A 15,952-nucleotide genomic window follows, 5' to 3' on the forward strand; every position below is an offset into this window, starting at 1 on the left:
GACCTAATGGTAAGATCTACAACTATAAAGATATATGTTAAAAAAAAAAAAAAAAGTTGAACATGTTCAGGACCTTGAAGGTAGGACAGAAAAACACTGACTATAAGATTGGTCAGGTGGACTTTATCAGAATGAAACACTTGGGCTCGTGAAGAAATGTTGTCTAAAACTTGAAAAGGCAAGGTACAGACTAGGAGAAGATAAGCCATAGAAGATGTTCCACAAAAAGAGCTTCAGTAAGGTCACCATCAGTCATCAGAAAAGTGGAAAGTAAATAAGCTACCATTACATGCTGTGAGATGAGATGCAGACACTGGCTGCATGGCGTGCTCACACACTCCCAGAGCAGCTGGAGCCTCTCCCACGCCCTGGTAAGGATGACCCAGCCAGCCCACTGCTACCCGAGAGACAGGCAAACACAGATCTGCACGAAGATTTGTGTTAAGAATATTCATGGCAGCTTTGTTCACAATAGCTTAAAACTGGCAGTGACCCAAGTGTGCATCAGGAGGGAGACAGATAACCGGAGATGCTCTTCACACCACATACTGCTCCTCAGCAGTGAAAAGGAAGGAGCCATTGACACAGCTGGTTGGGGGCAGTGAGCAGGTGCGTGAGTGGCCACAGCCGGCAGCTTCCTGCTCAGCAGACAGCAGCTTTCCTTAGCGGGGCTCTGTGTGTGAGAGCGAGCAGGGGACCCAAGGTGGGGGCTCTCAAGCCGCGTTCGTCCACGCCCATGGCAGTTGCTTTTCAGGTCCACTCCTGTCCTGATGAGCAGCCGTGCAGAACTCTCAGACGGGGTGGGGCATCTTCCCTGTGCAAAATGGATGAATACTGCTTCTCTTCTTGCCCCACAGGCACAGTTGGTGTGCAGCTTCCGGGCCTCCAAGAGTACGGAGCCGTCGGGGGCTCCACACATGCCGCCTCATCTGCCATGTGGGCCTGTCAGCACTGCACCTTCATGAACCAGCCGGGCACCGGCCACTGCGAGATGTGCAGCCTCCCCAGGACCTAGGGCTCCCGGGCCCTGCTGGCGGGACTGGGCCCACCCCAGCCCTCTCGGAAGCCGAGATTGTTGTGACCGTGCCCCACCTCAGCAGCCCTGAAGGCAAGGGGGCGGCTGCCCTGGGGTCTCTGACCCAGGAAGCTTCTCAGCACCAGGCTTCCCTGGAGAGAGGGAATCAGGCTGGTGCTCTGCGGGCTAAAACCAGTCTCCTGGTGGAGGCATGGTGTGGCCTCACCCGGCCGCCCCACAGCAGCCCCCACTGTGGTAGAAGGACTAGGTGCCTCTGAATCATCACCTGGAATCGAGGGGGTGGGAGGGCTCGCTGCCACCATCCAGCTTTCTTTTCCCCTTCCTTGGATGCTTTTTGTTCCTGCTCCTCCCATGTTTTTGGTTGGGAGCTCTTGGTGACCTCTGTACCCTGATGCTCTGGGGCAGACCCTGCCTGTGAGGGCCACCTCTTCCCCTTCTGGTAGCCATCATGCAGTGGAAATGTGTGGCCACGGGCTTATGGCCTCCTGTCAGCCTGGTCTGCAGGTGAATCTGCTGCCCGCCCTTTCCTGCTCCCACCCAGCGTCCATGGGGGGTTTTAAAGTCTGCTTTGGTTGTAATAACAGTTAATCAGTAATTCCTGCCCAGAAGACTTTTATTTATTTTTTTTTTTTTAAGAAAAACTGCGTAAAAGGGGAGTGAGAGAGACTAGTTTCCACCTTCGTCCCTCCTTTAATGAGTTCCTGGAGGTGTGTGCAGCCTGGGTGAGTGGACGGGGGACCCACAGTCAGGTCTCCTCACAAGTGAACCTCAGTGCCTGAGACTTTCCTGCCAGGCCACACGCCTGGCACAGCTGCAGACCCAGGACCAAGCAGGAGCCTGGCAGTGTCCCCTACTGAGCAGGCAGCCCCTCAGGCAGCCAACACTTGACCAGGCCTGCGTTGGGTGAGCTGGGTGGCCCCAGGCAGGGCCGGAAGCTCTGGTCCCTTTTGTCCCCACACCATTCCTTCTTGTCCTGCCTAGACCCTGGCCTCTGACAAGGCCACATTACAAGCCAGGTCAGGGAGTAGGAACCTGGTTGTAGAGGGCTGTGGAGCTGCTGCTGGGTTGTTGGAAAGTGGGTCCTATGCTGAGGTGTGGGTCCAGGCCATCCCAGGACAAAGGTGGTCAGACCTTGCACGTGCTCTAGGGTCCCGCATTTCTTCTACAGCTGGGTTCCAGTCTGGCCCTTCCCCAGGAGCTGTGGATGTCCTGATGCCTCTTTGCCTTAAAAAAAAACCCTGTATCTCTGAGCTGCACTGCACCCATCCCCAGGAGAGGTGGACCCAGACACAGGCTGCTTGAGGACTTCATATCTCTGTCCTAGGGCAGGATGCAAATCTCTGTGACCCTCCCTCACCCTTGGCCTGTGAACAGAGCACACCTGGGTGTTGTGTTCACTTGTGGCAGGGGTGTGCCTGGCACCTCTGGGTTGACCTGGCATAGGACACTCAAGTGGCCAGTGGGTTGGACCTATTGTAGGGGCACGAGGCGCAGAGCCCTGTTTCCCCAGCTCATCTGTGGCCGCCGGCCAGAAAGCTGGGCACGTGTTCTGGCCCAGGTCACCTGCTCCTTTGATCAGACATGAGTCTGCAGGGGGAGTGGGAGCGCACTAACCTCAGGCCACGCGGTCCCCGCCGCTCCTCCTCCACCTGTTCTGGTCTTTACCTTCTCTCCGACCAATATCCCGCTCGCCCTGAAGTTCTGGCATCTGCATAGTTCATTTCCGTCTGTCTTTTAGCTAAAGAAAAAGTGTTGTGATTTCTCTGCTTCTGGTTTTGAGTCACTCTTTGTTCAGTAATGCACTTTATTGTCCAAAGACAGTCAGGGGTCAGCATAAGGAGTGGGGGCACCCTGCCAGCAGACTCAGGCCCAGGCAGCTTAGCCATCTCCTTTTACACAAGGGAGGGGCCCCCCAGCCCCACCTGCATCCTACCTGCCCTCATGTGGACACACCCTCTCATGCCACCAGGCGCCATAACTCAGCGAAGGGTGACGAGGTGCCCAGCCTCCACTGACCAGTCTGCTCCCCGTGCTCCCACTTGGGTCTTGCAGGTGTGTGTCGGTTGGGTTTGCAGTAGCGTTGCCTGGACTCCAGCCCTGCAAGTGAACCAATAAAAGCACCTGAAGCGACTGTCAGCGCCCCGTTTGTCCTTCCTGGGCCCTGAGGCCTCTCCTTGCCCTGATCGTGACCTGCCTACCTTGTCGGGTGACTTGATGACTTCCTCTCCACACATCACTGTCCTCTGCTGATGTGTTTAGAGTATGAAGGATAGAGACGCCCCCCCCTGCCCAGGCTCGTTAGCCCTGTGCTCCCAGCATGATGTCCATGGGAAGAGCAGAGCCTGGCCGCCTCTGTGCCTTTCCTGCACCCTTCCCACCATCAGCCATGTGGCTGCTCCTGGCCTTTGGTGGGTCAGGTGCAGGCAGCCAGGCAGCAGGTGGAGGACAAAGCCCAGAACTTGCACAGATGCAGAGGGAGCAAGGCCTGGAGAGGACATGCTGCCTGGCCTGAATTACTTGTCGAGCCTTCACACACACCTTACAGCCGACTGTCCTTTGGCCACCGACTCACTGCTCCTTGAACACATATATGAGAAACGCCACCACTGATGTCCAAGGGGCCCTAGGTGAGGCAGGCCCAGCTTAGCTTCTGGACTGGGGTGAGTGGCCTCATCTCCCGGCTCCAGCCCTGTCCCTGAGTTTACCTGCTTTTACTGGCAGTGTTCTGCCTTCTGCATGGCTCAGGCTGCTGACCTTATTGGTTCTATGAAGTAACAAGGTTCTGGAATAGCCCCCTCCCCTCGAAATCAAGCAAATGGAAGGTACTGCTTTGCTTGGAAATAGAACTCAGGGTCCTGCCACCCCCTTTCTTGGCACGTTCAACATGTTGGCGTTCCATGTTGCTATGGGAAGCAGTTGGCACTGCCTGTACATGCTGTGTCCTGTCCCCCCCTGACCACGCCCCCAGTGCTGTCTGTCAGTAGTTTGTCCTTGGAAGATGATACAGCTTCCATGTGGCATAGAGACCAACTGACTGTCCACAGCATGCCCTGCTGTCTCACATCCTGCCACAGGCCTTCCGGAGACACCCACATGAGGGGTCTCTGCCTTTGCATCACCCCTTGAGCTGGCTAAGCCCCTTGCTCATGTCTACCCTCCAGGGCAATCAGCATTCAGGGACCCCTCACTGTTCAGGATAGACTGTTGATGGTCATAAATCCTAGTATCACAGAGTGTGGGGTTTGCCTGGGTTTGGGGCCAGGAGCCTGTTAGTCCTCTAAAGCCGAAGGGAGTGGGGCAGAGCAGTGACCAACTTCACAGTGCCTGGCCAGTCGGGGCTGAAGCAGGGTGGTGAGGCCTGACTGGCTTAGCCCATCTCCTTGCAGTCCACTTGCCCATATGGTCATTTTCTCTGGGACAATCTCAGTGTAGTTCCCTTGGTGTTGGAAGTCTGGGAGGATCAGAGTAGAAATTGGTATGGGCATGTCACCCACAAGGATTGGTGGTCATAACACAAGCCAAGAACAGGTTGCACTTGGGGGTGGGGTGGGGGGGTAGAGGAGGAATTCAGAGTCGTGTGTCTTGAGAGGAGTCCTCACTTCTAATTCCAAAAGCCAAGTGGGAGCTGGTCTTAGGGCAAAGGACAGACTGCATATGGTGCGCTCATGCTGGGTCCAACCCAGAAGCACAGTGGCTTTCCACTGCCCTAGGGGTTGAGCACCAACCTCAACAAGGGGGATTAGAACTTGTGCCACTGGTTTCTTGTTTCAGTAGGTAAATCAGCATTGGTGACGTCAGCTTAACTCAAGCCCAGAAAACACTTGGCTGCTGGGCCCCTTCAACTTGGCCTGTCTGGCCACACCACCGCAGATGCCTCTTTCATTCATAGATGTTTGGCCTTGAGAGGAGTGTAACTGAGCTATCTGCAGGCATCTTTCGGTGTCACTCTGATCTCGGTCTCTATTCAGAGAACTCTTGGGCCATCTGATCAGACCCTTCCCCAAAGCCATGGAGGATAGGGTTAGGGAGAAGAGGTGTCTTGCCCTGTCTTCACCCTGACCACCAGGATGACTGCTGGTGAGCTGTACCCGCCCCCCTTACCAAGGCCTAACCAGTGATTTTCTTTATGGTCTTCTGCCCTCAACCCAGAATTCCTCTGGCTTACCCCTTTTCCCCACTGTCCAATCAAACCAACACACCCAAGAGACCCGTCTGTCCATGTTAGGTTCAGAGGCGGCAGTGTCCTGGGGACGGGGTAGGCGTGGCTGTGGCTCAGTAGCTCAGAGGGAAGAGACCCCGGCTGCGAAAGTGTCAAGACCTGGCGCTGCCCGCCCCCTTCACAGGCCCAGCCCCAAAACGCTAGACAGTCGCTTTAGGAGCGGAAGAGACTGTCCGCTCGGAAGAGACGTGCTCTGGGGGGTCGCCGCCCTGGGGGAGCCCGTGTACTAGCCCGGGTTCGAGAGCCTGCCCGGCCCTTCGACTTCGGGCGGGCCCAGTGGAGCCCCCGAGTGGAGAGGCCAGGCCCTTGTGCTTCCCGCGTTTGGCTTTAAACACGTTGGCCCTTTGCCATACAGCTCTGTGTGCGCTAGCTTTATCCGGGCGGCGTGAGGACTCGGCTCCCGCTGACACGCCCCCGAGACTCGGCGCTCAGCGGCCCCGCCCCCGGCCCCGCCGTACGGCGGAGGCCGCGCTACGACCTAGGCGGCCGTAAAGCGCAGGGCCCCGCCCCCCCGGCTCCCGCGCCGCGAGGCCGAGCCCCCGCCAGTGGCCGGGCTCCAGGGCGATCCCACGATGGCCGACCCCAGGCCGCGGGTCGAATACCTGGCGGGCTTCTGCTACCCGCTCGGGGGCCTGGCGGCGGGCAAGCCTCGTGTGCTGTGCCACGGGGCGGAGATCTTCCTGTCCACTGGGAGAGAGCTGGTCTATGTCTACGACCGGGAAGGGCGGCTGCTGATCGTGAGCACCGGGCACACCGGGGAGGGGCTGGGACTGGGGGCCTAGGGGATGGGGGGCTGGGGCGGGAGGGATCGGGGGTCCTGGAGGGGCCAGGGTCGGGCGTGGATGTTCGAGCGGCCGGCGCATTTGAGGAGTTTGTCCTCTGCTTCACCTGAGCCCCCACGCCCCTGACCCAACACTGTCCTTCTCCCCGGTCGTCCAGGCTGTGTACAAGTTTCCCGGTCAGGTGTGGCACCTGGAGCTCCTGGCCCTTCACAAGGTGCTCTATGTCCTGTGCGCCCAGAGCGGCATCTATTGCTTGTCTTTGGACCAGACGACCAGGTGAGGCTTGGTCGCTGGTGGGAACTGCTTTGGGTTGGGCCCACACTGCCCTCTCCCAGGTTGAGGCTGACATACCCTCAGATGGGCTTGTCACTGTTTCTGAGTTGGTAGTACTTCCCTGTCATCCTCAAACACTGCCCCTGTGACCTATATGGTCTGGTCACCTCTGGACTGGGTTCAGAATGAGCACTCACCACAGGTGAGGACTCAGGGGCCTGACAGTTCTGCATTGTTGAGAATTTTCTGTCCAAACCCCATTTCTGGAAGCCTTGATGCATGCTGTTATGCATGTGTCCCTGGGTGACCGGGGTGGGGGAGAGCATTCCCTGGAGCAGGTGGGAGGCACTGTGGGCATGCCAGCTGCTCCCTGGTGGCAGCCTCTGAGATCGCTCCCTGTGCAGACCCCACACCCATCATGTCAGTGGCAGGCTGTCCTGAAGGGAGCCTGTGAGCACTGTAACCGACAGTTCCCTGGGTTCTACAAGGTCTGTGAGCCGAGACAAGGAGGATGGCGGGGACGACCAGGACAGTGACGATGGGCAGGTCGGTGAGCCCCCTGTCCCTGTGATCCACGTGGACCCAGAGTCCTGTGTGCTCCCGGATGCCTCGCTGCATGCCTTCACCGTCCTTGATGATGCACTCATCACCTTGGCGCTGGGCCCCACCCAGTGGAAGATGCAGCTGTTTGAGCGTCCCTCTCCAGGGGAGGACCCCAGGCCCAGAGGCCAGATTGGTGAGGTGGACTTGTCCACCTGCACCCCCCCAGCTGAGAGCCAGGGGGCGTCCGCAGCCCCCTGCTTCCTCCCAGTGCTGTGCTGTGCATCACCGCCTGGCTCCAGGACCCCACTTGGCCACTCATGGAGCTCTGAGGGGGTCATGCTGGAGGGGGCCCTCTTTGGGCTACTCTTTGGAGCTGATGCCGCCCTCCTGGAGTCACCTGTGGTCCTCTGTGGGCTCCCCGATGGCCAGCTCTGCTGTGTGATCATCAAGACCCTGGTCACCTCCACGTCAGCCCTGGGTGATCCGAAGGCCCTTGTCAAGATCCTCCATCACCTGGAGGAGCCTGTCGTCTTCATTGGCGCCTTGAGGACAGAGCCGCTGGCCGAGGAGGTGGAAGACATACACTGCGACTGCTTGGTGGCCCTCGGTCACCACGGCCGGACGCTGGCCATCAAGGCCAGCTGGGATGAGGCAGGGCACCTGGTGCCTGAGCTGCGGGAGTACAGCCTCCCGGGGCCCGTGCTCTGCGCAGCCTGCGACAGGAGCAGCCATGTGTACCACAGCACCTCCACGGGCCTCTGTGTAGTCGACCTGGCTCAGGAGGGTTCCCCCTTGGACCCCACGGAGAGTGACGGGGCCCCAGGAAGCCTGCCCCCTCTACTGTATCCAGACAACTTGGGTATCTGCAGCCTCGTCACTCTCTGTGTGTCATCGAGCGTGCCTGAAGGTATGAGCCATGGCCGAAAGCTAAAAACCAAAGCCGCGGTGGCTGGTGGAGCCCCCGCCCTGGCATCTCCTCCCTGTGAACTGGCCATCTTCCTTTCCCTACCTCATTCCTGCTCTCCTTAAAACCGCTCCGGGCAGCCCGACCCTCCGCCGGCACAGCCTCGTGGTTGATGCTGGTCTTGGGGTCCTGTGTGGGTTTCGGGGTGGGGTTTGTGCCCCTCTGCCTGGGTAGGGTCTGCACCTGGGCAACCCTTGGTAAGAGCATTTTCCCGTGACAAGTCTCACATGGCAGGTGGTCCAAGGGAAACTCAAACTGGTTCAGGTCAAGCCTTTATATTTCTCCTGAAGGCTGGAAAACATTTGTTCCACTTACCGAGTGGCCTCCAAGGAGCCCACCCTGCCCTGAAGGTGGGGGCCGGGGGGGCGCATCCATGAGCTCTGATATGTGTGTTCTCTCTGGACAGAGCCAGAGAGGGTTTCAGCCATGTCTGTCCAGTAGTGGGGGGAGGGGTACAGCCGCCCTCCCCACACCGTATATTCCCCTTAAGATGGCCCATGAGTGCATTGTAAGGCCTGCCGTGGACCATACCCGACAGGAAAGAAATGCTTTCGACGGGAAGAAACTGCTGTCTCCCACAGGGGAAGAAGGGCTGCCTGTAGCAGGCAATGGGGGAGCCATACCTCTGGGCAGGGCTCAGGGCCTCAGTGGTACTGGATCTGCACAACCAGTGGGTCGCAGGAGATGGAACCTGTTTCCCAGGGAGCTTCTGGTGTCCAGGAGTGGGAACAGAGGCAGAACGCTGCTGGGGAGGCGGCAGGCTTTCAGAAAGGCCCCGGCAAGTGCAGACTGGTCAGTGAAGGAGGCCTGGGCCTGAGTAGCACTTACTTCTCTTAGGAAATCTCAGAGCAGCTCTACTCAAGGCGGAGGCTGTTGAAGGGGGTATGCACCCTGCTAATTCGATGACCCTCATCTGTTTCCTTTTAGTCCACGTACAAGGTGACGCCTCTGCTGGCTGACCCCCTGCCAGGGAGGCCCCTCACAGCCTGTTCCCAGCCGTGTGCCCCTCCCTGCCTGCCACCCAAGCCCTGCATGTCTTCTCCTGCAGGAGGTGCCGAGCTCCTGGCCCTGTCTGCCAAAGGCCGGCTGATGATCTGCCGCCTGGACCCACATGATGAGGCACCTCAGCCCTCCAGAGTGACCTCAGCAAAGGCTGGCCAGAAAATTAAGCAGTTGTTGTCTGGAATTGGCACCGTGTCTGAGAGGTGAGCAGTGGGTTGAGGCCTGGGCAGAGGCCGGCATGGCATCCAGGAGGTGTCCAAGGCATTGGCACTGGCGCTGGCACTGGTCCGGACAGGGCCTGTGACTTTGCCTCTGACCCCCGAGATTGCCCCAGACATCGTGGTGCCTGGCCAAAGGTGATAGTAAAGGCCAGCGCAGACACCAGGCCCCTGTGGTTTAGGACCATTTCTAGGGTGCATGCCACCCTCTGGGCTGTCAACGGTGGCTCTGCAGAGGAGCATCTGGGCCAACTTGGAACACGTCAGGGAGCACAGCAGGGATGGCCAGCCCCACCATGGGCACCTCCTGGCCCAATGGCCCAGTTGGGGGTATAGGCTCCATGAGCCCAAGGGGCGAGGCCAGGCCACCAAGTCCAGGCTGCCTCAGCTCCATCCTGCGCCCTCTCTTCTCTTGTTGCTGGAGAGGAGGGTTGGGTTAGACAGTCGTGTGAGAAGGCCGGGAGCTCCTGAGGTGAAGGCTTCTCACGTTATGCTAAGGAGGAATGAGGTCTGGGTCTTCCCTCAGCAGCCACGTCTGTTTCCAGAGTGTCTTCTCTGAAGAAGGCAGTTGACCAGCGGGACAAGGCCCTGACCTGCCTCAACGAAGTCATGAACGTGAGCTGCGCCCTGCTGTCAAGCCGGGAGGGTCCGCGGCCCATCTCCTGCACCATCAGCACCACCTGGAGCCGCCTGCAGCTGCAGGACGTGCTGGTGGCCACCTGCCTGCTGGAGAACAGCAGCGGCTTCAGCTTGGACCGGGGCTGGGCCCTGTGCATCCAGGTGCTCCGCAGCTCCCAGGCCTTAGACCTGGACTCGGCTGGCTCAGCCGTCACCTACACCATCCCTGTGGACCAGCTCGGCCCCGGCGGTCGGCGCGAGGTGACGCTGCCCCTGGGCCCTGGTGAGGACGGTGCCCTCGACCTGCCCGTGACCGTGTCCTGCGCGCTCTTCTACAGCCTCCGGGAGGTCGTGGGCAGGGCCCTCACCCCCCGGGACCCTTTCAAGGACCCCCCTTCAGCCGAGTGCACCCCCATCGTCCTGCCCGAACAGGATGGTGTGTGCCTGCCCCTGAGCGAGCACACGGTGGACATGCTGCAGGGCCTGCGCTTCCCCAGCCTGGGCGTGCCCTACACGCAGGCTCTGGGCCCTGCCAGGGACCCCATCCACACCTTCCTGGGAACTTGCCGTGTGCCGGGCAGCCAGCCGGCGGGACCCGAGTCCCTGCGGGCCAAGTACCTGCCCCCGTCAGTGGCCACCATCAAGGTGTCGGCAGAGCTGCTCAGGGCCGCCTTAGGGGACAGTCACGCAGGTTGGTGGCACTGACTGGCTTCAGGCAGCCTCGGGGCCCTTCCTCCCTCCCTTGGAATCCGGCCAGCCTCACTGGCGCACCTCTCTCCTCCAGGCGTGTCCCTGGGCTGTGCCACCCTGCAGTGGCTCCTCGCCGAGAATGCTGCCACCGACATCGTAAAGGCCCAGGCGCTGTCCTCTGTCCAGGGAGTGGCCCCCGATGGCACCGATGTCCACCTCATCATCCGAGAGGCAAGCAGGGGTCAGCTCTCCTGCCCCAGGGGGAGACGTTGGCCTCGACAGCAGCAGTTCTGAGTGGGGTCCCTGGCCGCTCAAGAGGAATCAGATTCTGGGGCCCACCTTCCAGAGAAGTCTGACGCACCCACGTCTGAGAGGCAGGCTGTGATGGGGTGGCCTTCGTAGGGCTGAAAGCTGCATCAGCCTCCCAGCCAGGTCTCCATGAGGACCACCCTGTCCAGCACTCCCCATGCGTGGCCCTGGCCCTGCGTCCAGCTGGAGTTCATAGTGGCCCAAGCAACTCAATCAGTTGTGCCGCCAGCAGCAGCACAAGCCCTCCAGCCCCTGAGCCACGCAGCCCCCAGAGCCCCAGGGTGCTGGGCCCTGTCACAGACACCCCACCCAGGGGCCACTGAGACACTGAGGCGGGGCTCAGTTCTCTGGGTGCAGTCCTTGCACACACCTTCCTTCCGGAGACCCTCCTGGCAGCCTCGGGGTCACATCCAGCTGACCCTCGTGCCGCAGCATTGGTGGCTGTGGCGGAGCATCCCGTGTGACCCAGCATACCCCTCTGAGGGTGGTGGGTGGGGGCTGCCCACTGACGGCCCTTTCAGGTCCACCGACACTAGGCAGCATCCACGTTGGGTATCCCGGGGGCCTGGTGGTGGAGAGGGTGGGGTGCCCAGCCATCCCACAGTCCCAGAAGGAAGAACTTCCAGGGACAACATCTTTCCTAAGGTCCCTGGGGTCTTGCCTTGCGTCCTGGCTATCACCCATCTTTGCCAGGTTTTATCTTTGGTTGGAGGGCACTGGGCAGAGATCTCCGTTACCCAGCCCCCTCCCTGTTTTTTTACAACCTGACCTTGCTGTGGGGTGACTTGGAATGCACAGGGTGGGCCCTGGAGGGGTTAGGGCATAGGCTCTCCTTGGTGGTGCAGCCACAGCCACCACTGCCTTTGTTGTACGTGCCACACACCTGGACTCAGAGGGAGCAGGGCTCTTCCTGGACGGATGTTTCCAGATGAGCAGCTTTGTTGTTGCTTGGCTAGCTGGTTCTTCAGGTGGGAACTCGTGCTGGGTTTGGAGATCGAGGCCTGGGGCCCCCCAAGCTTTGCCCAGAATGGGATGTGGAGGGGCCACCCAGGCCTCACATGCCTCAGCCAGCTCACATGCTCCCACAGGCCATGCTGCCCTCGGGCCAGACGAGGCTGTGGACAGCCAACGAGGCTCCTCGTGCGTTGCAGGTGGCCGTCACCGACCTGTGCCCAGCGGGCCCCGTCCAGGCCGTGGAGATCCAGGTGGAGAGCTCCTCTCTAGCCAACCTGTGCAGGGCACATCACGCCATTGTCGGGCGTTTGCAGGTCTGTTGGCCCTCATGGGCTTGCCTGGGAAGTCTCTGTGGGGTGGTGGGGACACAGGACCTTGGTGGCTTGGCTTCCTGCCTGGGGTTGCAAATGAGCTTGGCCAGCTGGGAGGTGGTGAGGGACTTGTCTCTCACCCTCGTGGCAGTAGCCCCCAGTGGTCCATGAGCACACGTGGTTACAGGGAGACAGTCCACCTGTGACTTGTCAGCATGAAATTTCCATACAGTAGTGTGGAGAGGTCCAGCTCGGGTCCTAGGATAAGGTGCTTGTTGGAGCTTCCATATCCTTGCCAAGAAAGAGAGAGTTGGCAGCCAGCCCCTCACAAACACACAGCCCTGGGGGCCGCTTACTGCCGCTTCGATGCCTTGTGGGGCTACTGGGGCCACGACTCTAGGATCTGAGGGGAGGTCTTTGTGTCCCCCAGGGAAATCTGTGAGCTGGTGGCTTGGCAGGCTGGGCCCAGGGCCTGCTGGCCCCTCTCCCACCTGTTCTGTGTGCGTGGCCTCGGCTGCACAGAGCAGGCTGGGTTGGCAGCTATCAGCCGATTCCCATGCTTTTCCTTATATGTGGGCTCTGCGGCAGCCTCACCTGGGAACTCACCAGTGCGCATGCCCAGACCCCACCCTAGACCCCAAGAGTCGGAGAGCTGCAGTCCAAGTTCCAGCAGGGATCCGAGGCTGCTGTTCAATTAATAGACCCACCTGTGTGCCCAGGCAAGCCTGGGGGCCAAGCCCTGACCAAAGGTCCCCCTCAGCCATGCTGTGACAGCCCTGCATGGCACAGCCGTGGCTTCACACCCGGGTTCAGGGATCTGTTCTGTCCCCAGAGCGGAGCTCCCACCCTTGCATCCCTCCACCCCAGAAGGTGCCACGTGGTTGCTCTTATTGGGCCTGAAACGTGCAGGGCCGTCTGCAGACCTGCTGAGCGTGGCAGCTGATAGGTGGACAGCTGTGAGAAACTGGGGCGGTGGGGAGCATGCTGACCAGACTTCCCACAAGAAGGGGAGTTAGCATCCCAGGGCTGCTAGGACCAAGTGACCAAGTGCCACGGACGGGACACAGTGGGTTCAGTTTGGAGGCCGGGTGTCTGCAGGGTGATTCCTTCCGAGGCCTCTCTCCTGGGTGTGTGGACAGCCAACTCCTCCCCAGGTCCTCACGGGATCTTCCCTTGGCGTGTCCGTGTCCTAATCTCTTTTTAGCAGGACACCAGTCCTGTGGGATTAAGGCCCACACACCTGACCTCATTTTAATTTGATTATCTATAGAGACCCTCTTTCTCCAAACACCATCACCTGAGGTGCTGGGGGCTGGACCTTCCACATGTGAATCTGGGAGGCCTGAGTCAGCCCCTAACGGAGTGCTGCGGGCACTCCCCTGATGGGAATTTCTTGTGGGCTGCAAACCTCTGCACTCCGTCTGCCACATCATGCACCTATGACAGAATGTTCTTCATTCACTTGGCCACTCAGAATTTGGGGACCTTGTCAGATGTGTAGTTTCTGCCTCTGGTGGCACCTCCTGCCGTCTCTCGAGGTATTGGGGTCTCTTCTCAGTTCTTTGCCCCAGAGACCAGTGGGAGCCTTGCTGCCTGGATCCATCTGGGAGCATCCTCCCTGGGAATCAGGAACGTTACTTCCAAGTAAACGACCATCAGGCTGGGGCTCTTGTGGAGCGGAGATTAACTAGAGGCGAGGCAGGGAGGCCTGATGGATGTCTCAACTAGCGGGGAGGGCTGCCTGGCTCTGCAGGCCGGTGCCAGGAGCCCTAGGCTCTATCTGGGGACACACAGGAGGGGCGCCCTCTCCAGCCACTTACCCCTTGTATCCCTCCAGAGGCTGGTGGTGGAGCAGGCTGCCCGGGGCTCCAGCCCACCTGATCTCCGCCTGCAGTATCTTCACCAGATGCAGGCCAACCACGAGGTGAGGCCCTTCGGGGGTCTGTGCCCTGAACCTTCTACCCGCTGGGGCTCCACTGGGGTCACACACACAAGCACCTGTGTATCGCCCAGCTTGGCAGGGCCTCCCAGTCCGCTCAGCCCAGAGTCAGCTCTGGGCTCCTGTTGCAGGGGCGAGAGGAGGGCAGAGTGGGCAAAGTCACACTGCTCTACCTTGGCCAGGACATTCCCGTCCCCTGGGGACGGGGTCTCCCCTCAGCCCAGCCACACCTCCTGTCCCGAGGGGTCATCATGTTAAGGCCACAGAGGAGTGTGTTTCCTGGGCCACCTGCCACAGCCTGGGTGGGATCTGAGTGGTGGGTGTCCCCCTTTCTTGGAGGGGCCTGCCGACGTGCCCGGTAGGAAGGTGGCCCCTAGCTTGTCGCCACCGGTCCCTTCCTGTAGATGCTGCTGCGGGAGGTGCAGACGCTGCGGGACCGGCTGTGCACGGAGGATGAAGCCAGCTCCTGCGCCACTGCCCAGAGGCTGCTGCAGGTGTACAGGCGCCTCCGCAGCCCCAGCCTCCTCCTGCTGTGACGCCAGGTAGGCCCCGCCCTGCCCGGGACACCGGCAGCCCCCTCCCCAAACCCCTACCCCGCCCTGCCCGGGGCCTTCCCGGCCTCTGAACCCTTGACAGCTCACAGTATCTCCATGGTTTTATGGAGATAACCTGGCTCCTGACCCAGGAGGCACTTGGCCTGGTTACAGCTGGGGAAGGTCTGTGGTGAATGCAGCCAGCCCCCCCAGATGGCCACCCGGTGCCCCCCGGGGTGGGTGTGCTCAGAGGAGGCGGGTCATGTAGCCGTTGTATCAGGATAGCCAGGCAATCCGTGACCCCACTGGGCCGGGGGCCCGCTCAGCCTCCCATATCACTCCTTCCTTTCCTCCAGCAGCTGCCACAGCCTCTGCACTCAACCTCCACGCTGCTGGGCCGCCACCCACCCAGAACGTCGGGGCTGGATCACCGATGTCGCTCCGCTCAGAAGTCGGGCCTGGCCATGGGGTCTAGACTCCAGAGCAGGATTGCTGCTGCCCTCACAGCCTGCAGGGGCCCCGGAGACAGGGCTTCGGGGTTGAGACTCAGGCAGGTGCGTTTCAGCGGTTGTCTGGTTCCCACCATGGTGCCCAGAGTCCGGGGCTGCCCCTGTTAGCAGCACCACTCGCCTTCCCATAGACCTCTTGTCCAGCACTGTCCACACCTGCACAGCGGGCCTGCTCTGGTGCCTTGGTTCTGCTTCTCTGCAGTTACTGGGGTCGCCAGGTGGGAGGGTGCTCCCTGTGACCAAAGCACAAAGACTCGGGGTGGGGGTGGGGGTAGGGGTGGGTGGGGTTTTTTCCTGCAGGTGCCCTGTGGCCACAACACTCAACAACTAGATGCCTCCGGCCGGGGCCGCACCCAGCGCCCAGCACTGTGCGTTGTTTCCAAGGGTCCCTCAGGGCCGACAGCAGCCCTGGGGTGGCTCCGGTGCTTTGGGGGAGGGTGGCTCTCCCCGGGACTTCACACGGTGCTCTCCTGCTGTGCATGCAGGGCCTGCGGGGCACCCCGCCTCAAAAAATGACCCTTTCTCTTGCTCTGCCTTGTCCTGGGCTGTTTTTTAAGCCTCCTCCCTGCGGTCTGGTGGCGGCTTTGACCTGGATTCCTGGGCTCACCGCAGCTCCACACCCCCGCCAAGGCTGGTGGCCACTGCACTCCCCAGAGGAGCCTTGAACTGGCCTCTCTGGGGCCGTCAGGCCAGTGGGAACCCTCAGACACTGGGGTGACGTGGTCCCTGCAGGGCCATTTAGGTCATGAGGGCCCCTCCCCAGGAGGACCACGGGCACCTCCTCGTCATGCTCCATTGAGGGAGAGGGGCGGTGGTGTGCTCCAAGTTGGGATCTGGGGTCATCGCACAGACCCAGCACTGGAGTGTTCTTCTGAGCAGGAGGGAGGACGGGGAGGGGTTTCCGCCCACCCAGTACTGTCCTGTGCCTCCTGTCCCCGTGTGTGCTGGGAGCAGTGTAACAGTTGCCTTCAAAGATGAGCAAGCAGTTGGCCTCCGGTCCCTGCTGGCTTGGGTGGTCCTTACACAGCCTGGAGGGGAGCTGTGGCCCAACC

At 60.5% G+C, this 15,952-nt stretch overlaps 2 protein-coding genes across 3 annotated transcripts in view; both read left to right on the top strand.

Moving 5' to 3' along the window:
• Positions 1-3,167, top strand: part of NPLOC4 (NPL4 homolog, ubiquitin recognition factor) — a 52,752-nt gene extending 49,585 nt beyond the window's left edge. The window contains exon 17 of the mRNA XM_018063596.1: positions 858-3,167. Coding sequence (XP_017919085.1) covers positions 858-1,015 — 158 coding nt within the window. The 3' untranslated portion in view covers positions 1,016-3,167. The remainder of the gene's footprint in view (positions 1-857) is intronic.
• FAAP100 (Fanconi anemia core complex associated protein 100) lies at positions 5,763-15,157 on the top strand. 2 transcript variants are annotated; one of them, XM_018063597.1, is made up of 10 exons: positions 5,763-5,992; positions 6,195-6,313; positions 6,799-7,760; positions 8,866-9,022; positions 9,583-10,346; positions 10,440-10,576; positions 11,806-11,922; positions 13,757-13,843; positions 14,263-14,400; positions 14,748-15,157. In XM_018063597.1, the coding sequence occupies exons 1-9, from the start codon at positions 5,828-5,830 to the stop codon at positions 14,392-14,394; spliced, it is 2,640 nt and encodes an 879-aa protein (XP_017919086.1). In that variant the 5' UTR covers positions 5,763-5,827; the 3' UTR covers positions 14,395-14,400; positions 14,748-15,157. The 2 variants fall into 2 exon arrangements, with proteins under 2 accessions (XP_017919086.1, XP_017919089.1); XM_018063600.1 differs by having other exon boundaries at positions 14,751-15,157.

The sequence above is a fragment of the Capra hircus genome, chromosome 19 (genome assembly GCF_001704415.2).
Source record: "Capra hircus breed San Clemente chromosome 19, ASM170441v1, whole genome shotgun sequence".
In the NCBI taxonomy this organism is placed as follows: domain Eukaryota; kingdom Metazoa; phylum Chordata; class Mammalia; order Artiodactyla; family Bovidae; genus Capra; species Capra hircus.

Bases quoted from the DNA above. Each gene is read 5' to 3' on its own strand.
- FAAP100 (XM_018063597.1), top strand. From the start codon at position 5,828: ATGGCCGACCCCAGGCCGCGGGTCGAATACCTGGCGGGCTTCTGCTAC. The intron at 9,023-9,582 runs GTGAGCAGTGGG...GTCTGTTTCCAG, and splicing joins ATTGGCACCGTGTCTGAGAG to AGTGTCTTCTCTGAAGAAGG. The intron at 10,577-11,805 runs GCAAGCAGGGGT...CGTGCGTTGCAG, and splicing joins TCCACCTCATCATCCGAGAG to GTGGCCGTCACCGACCTGTG.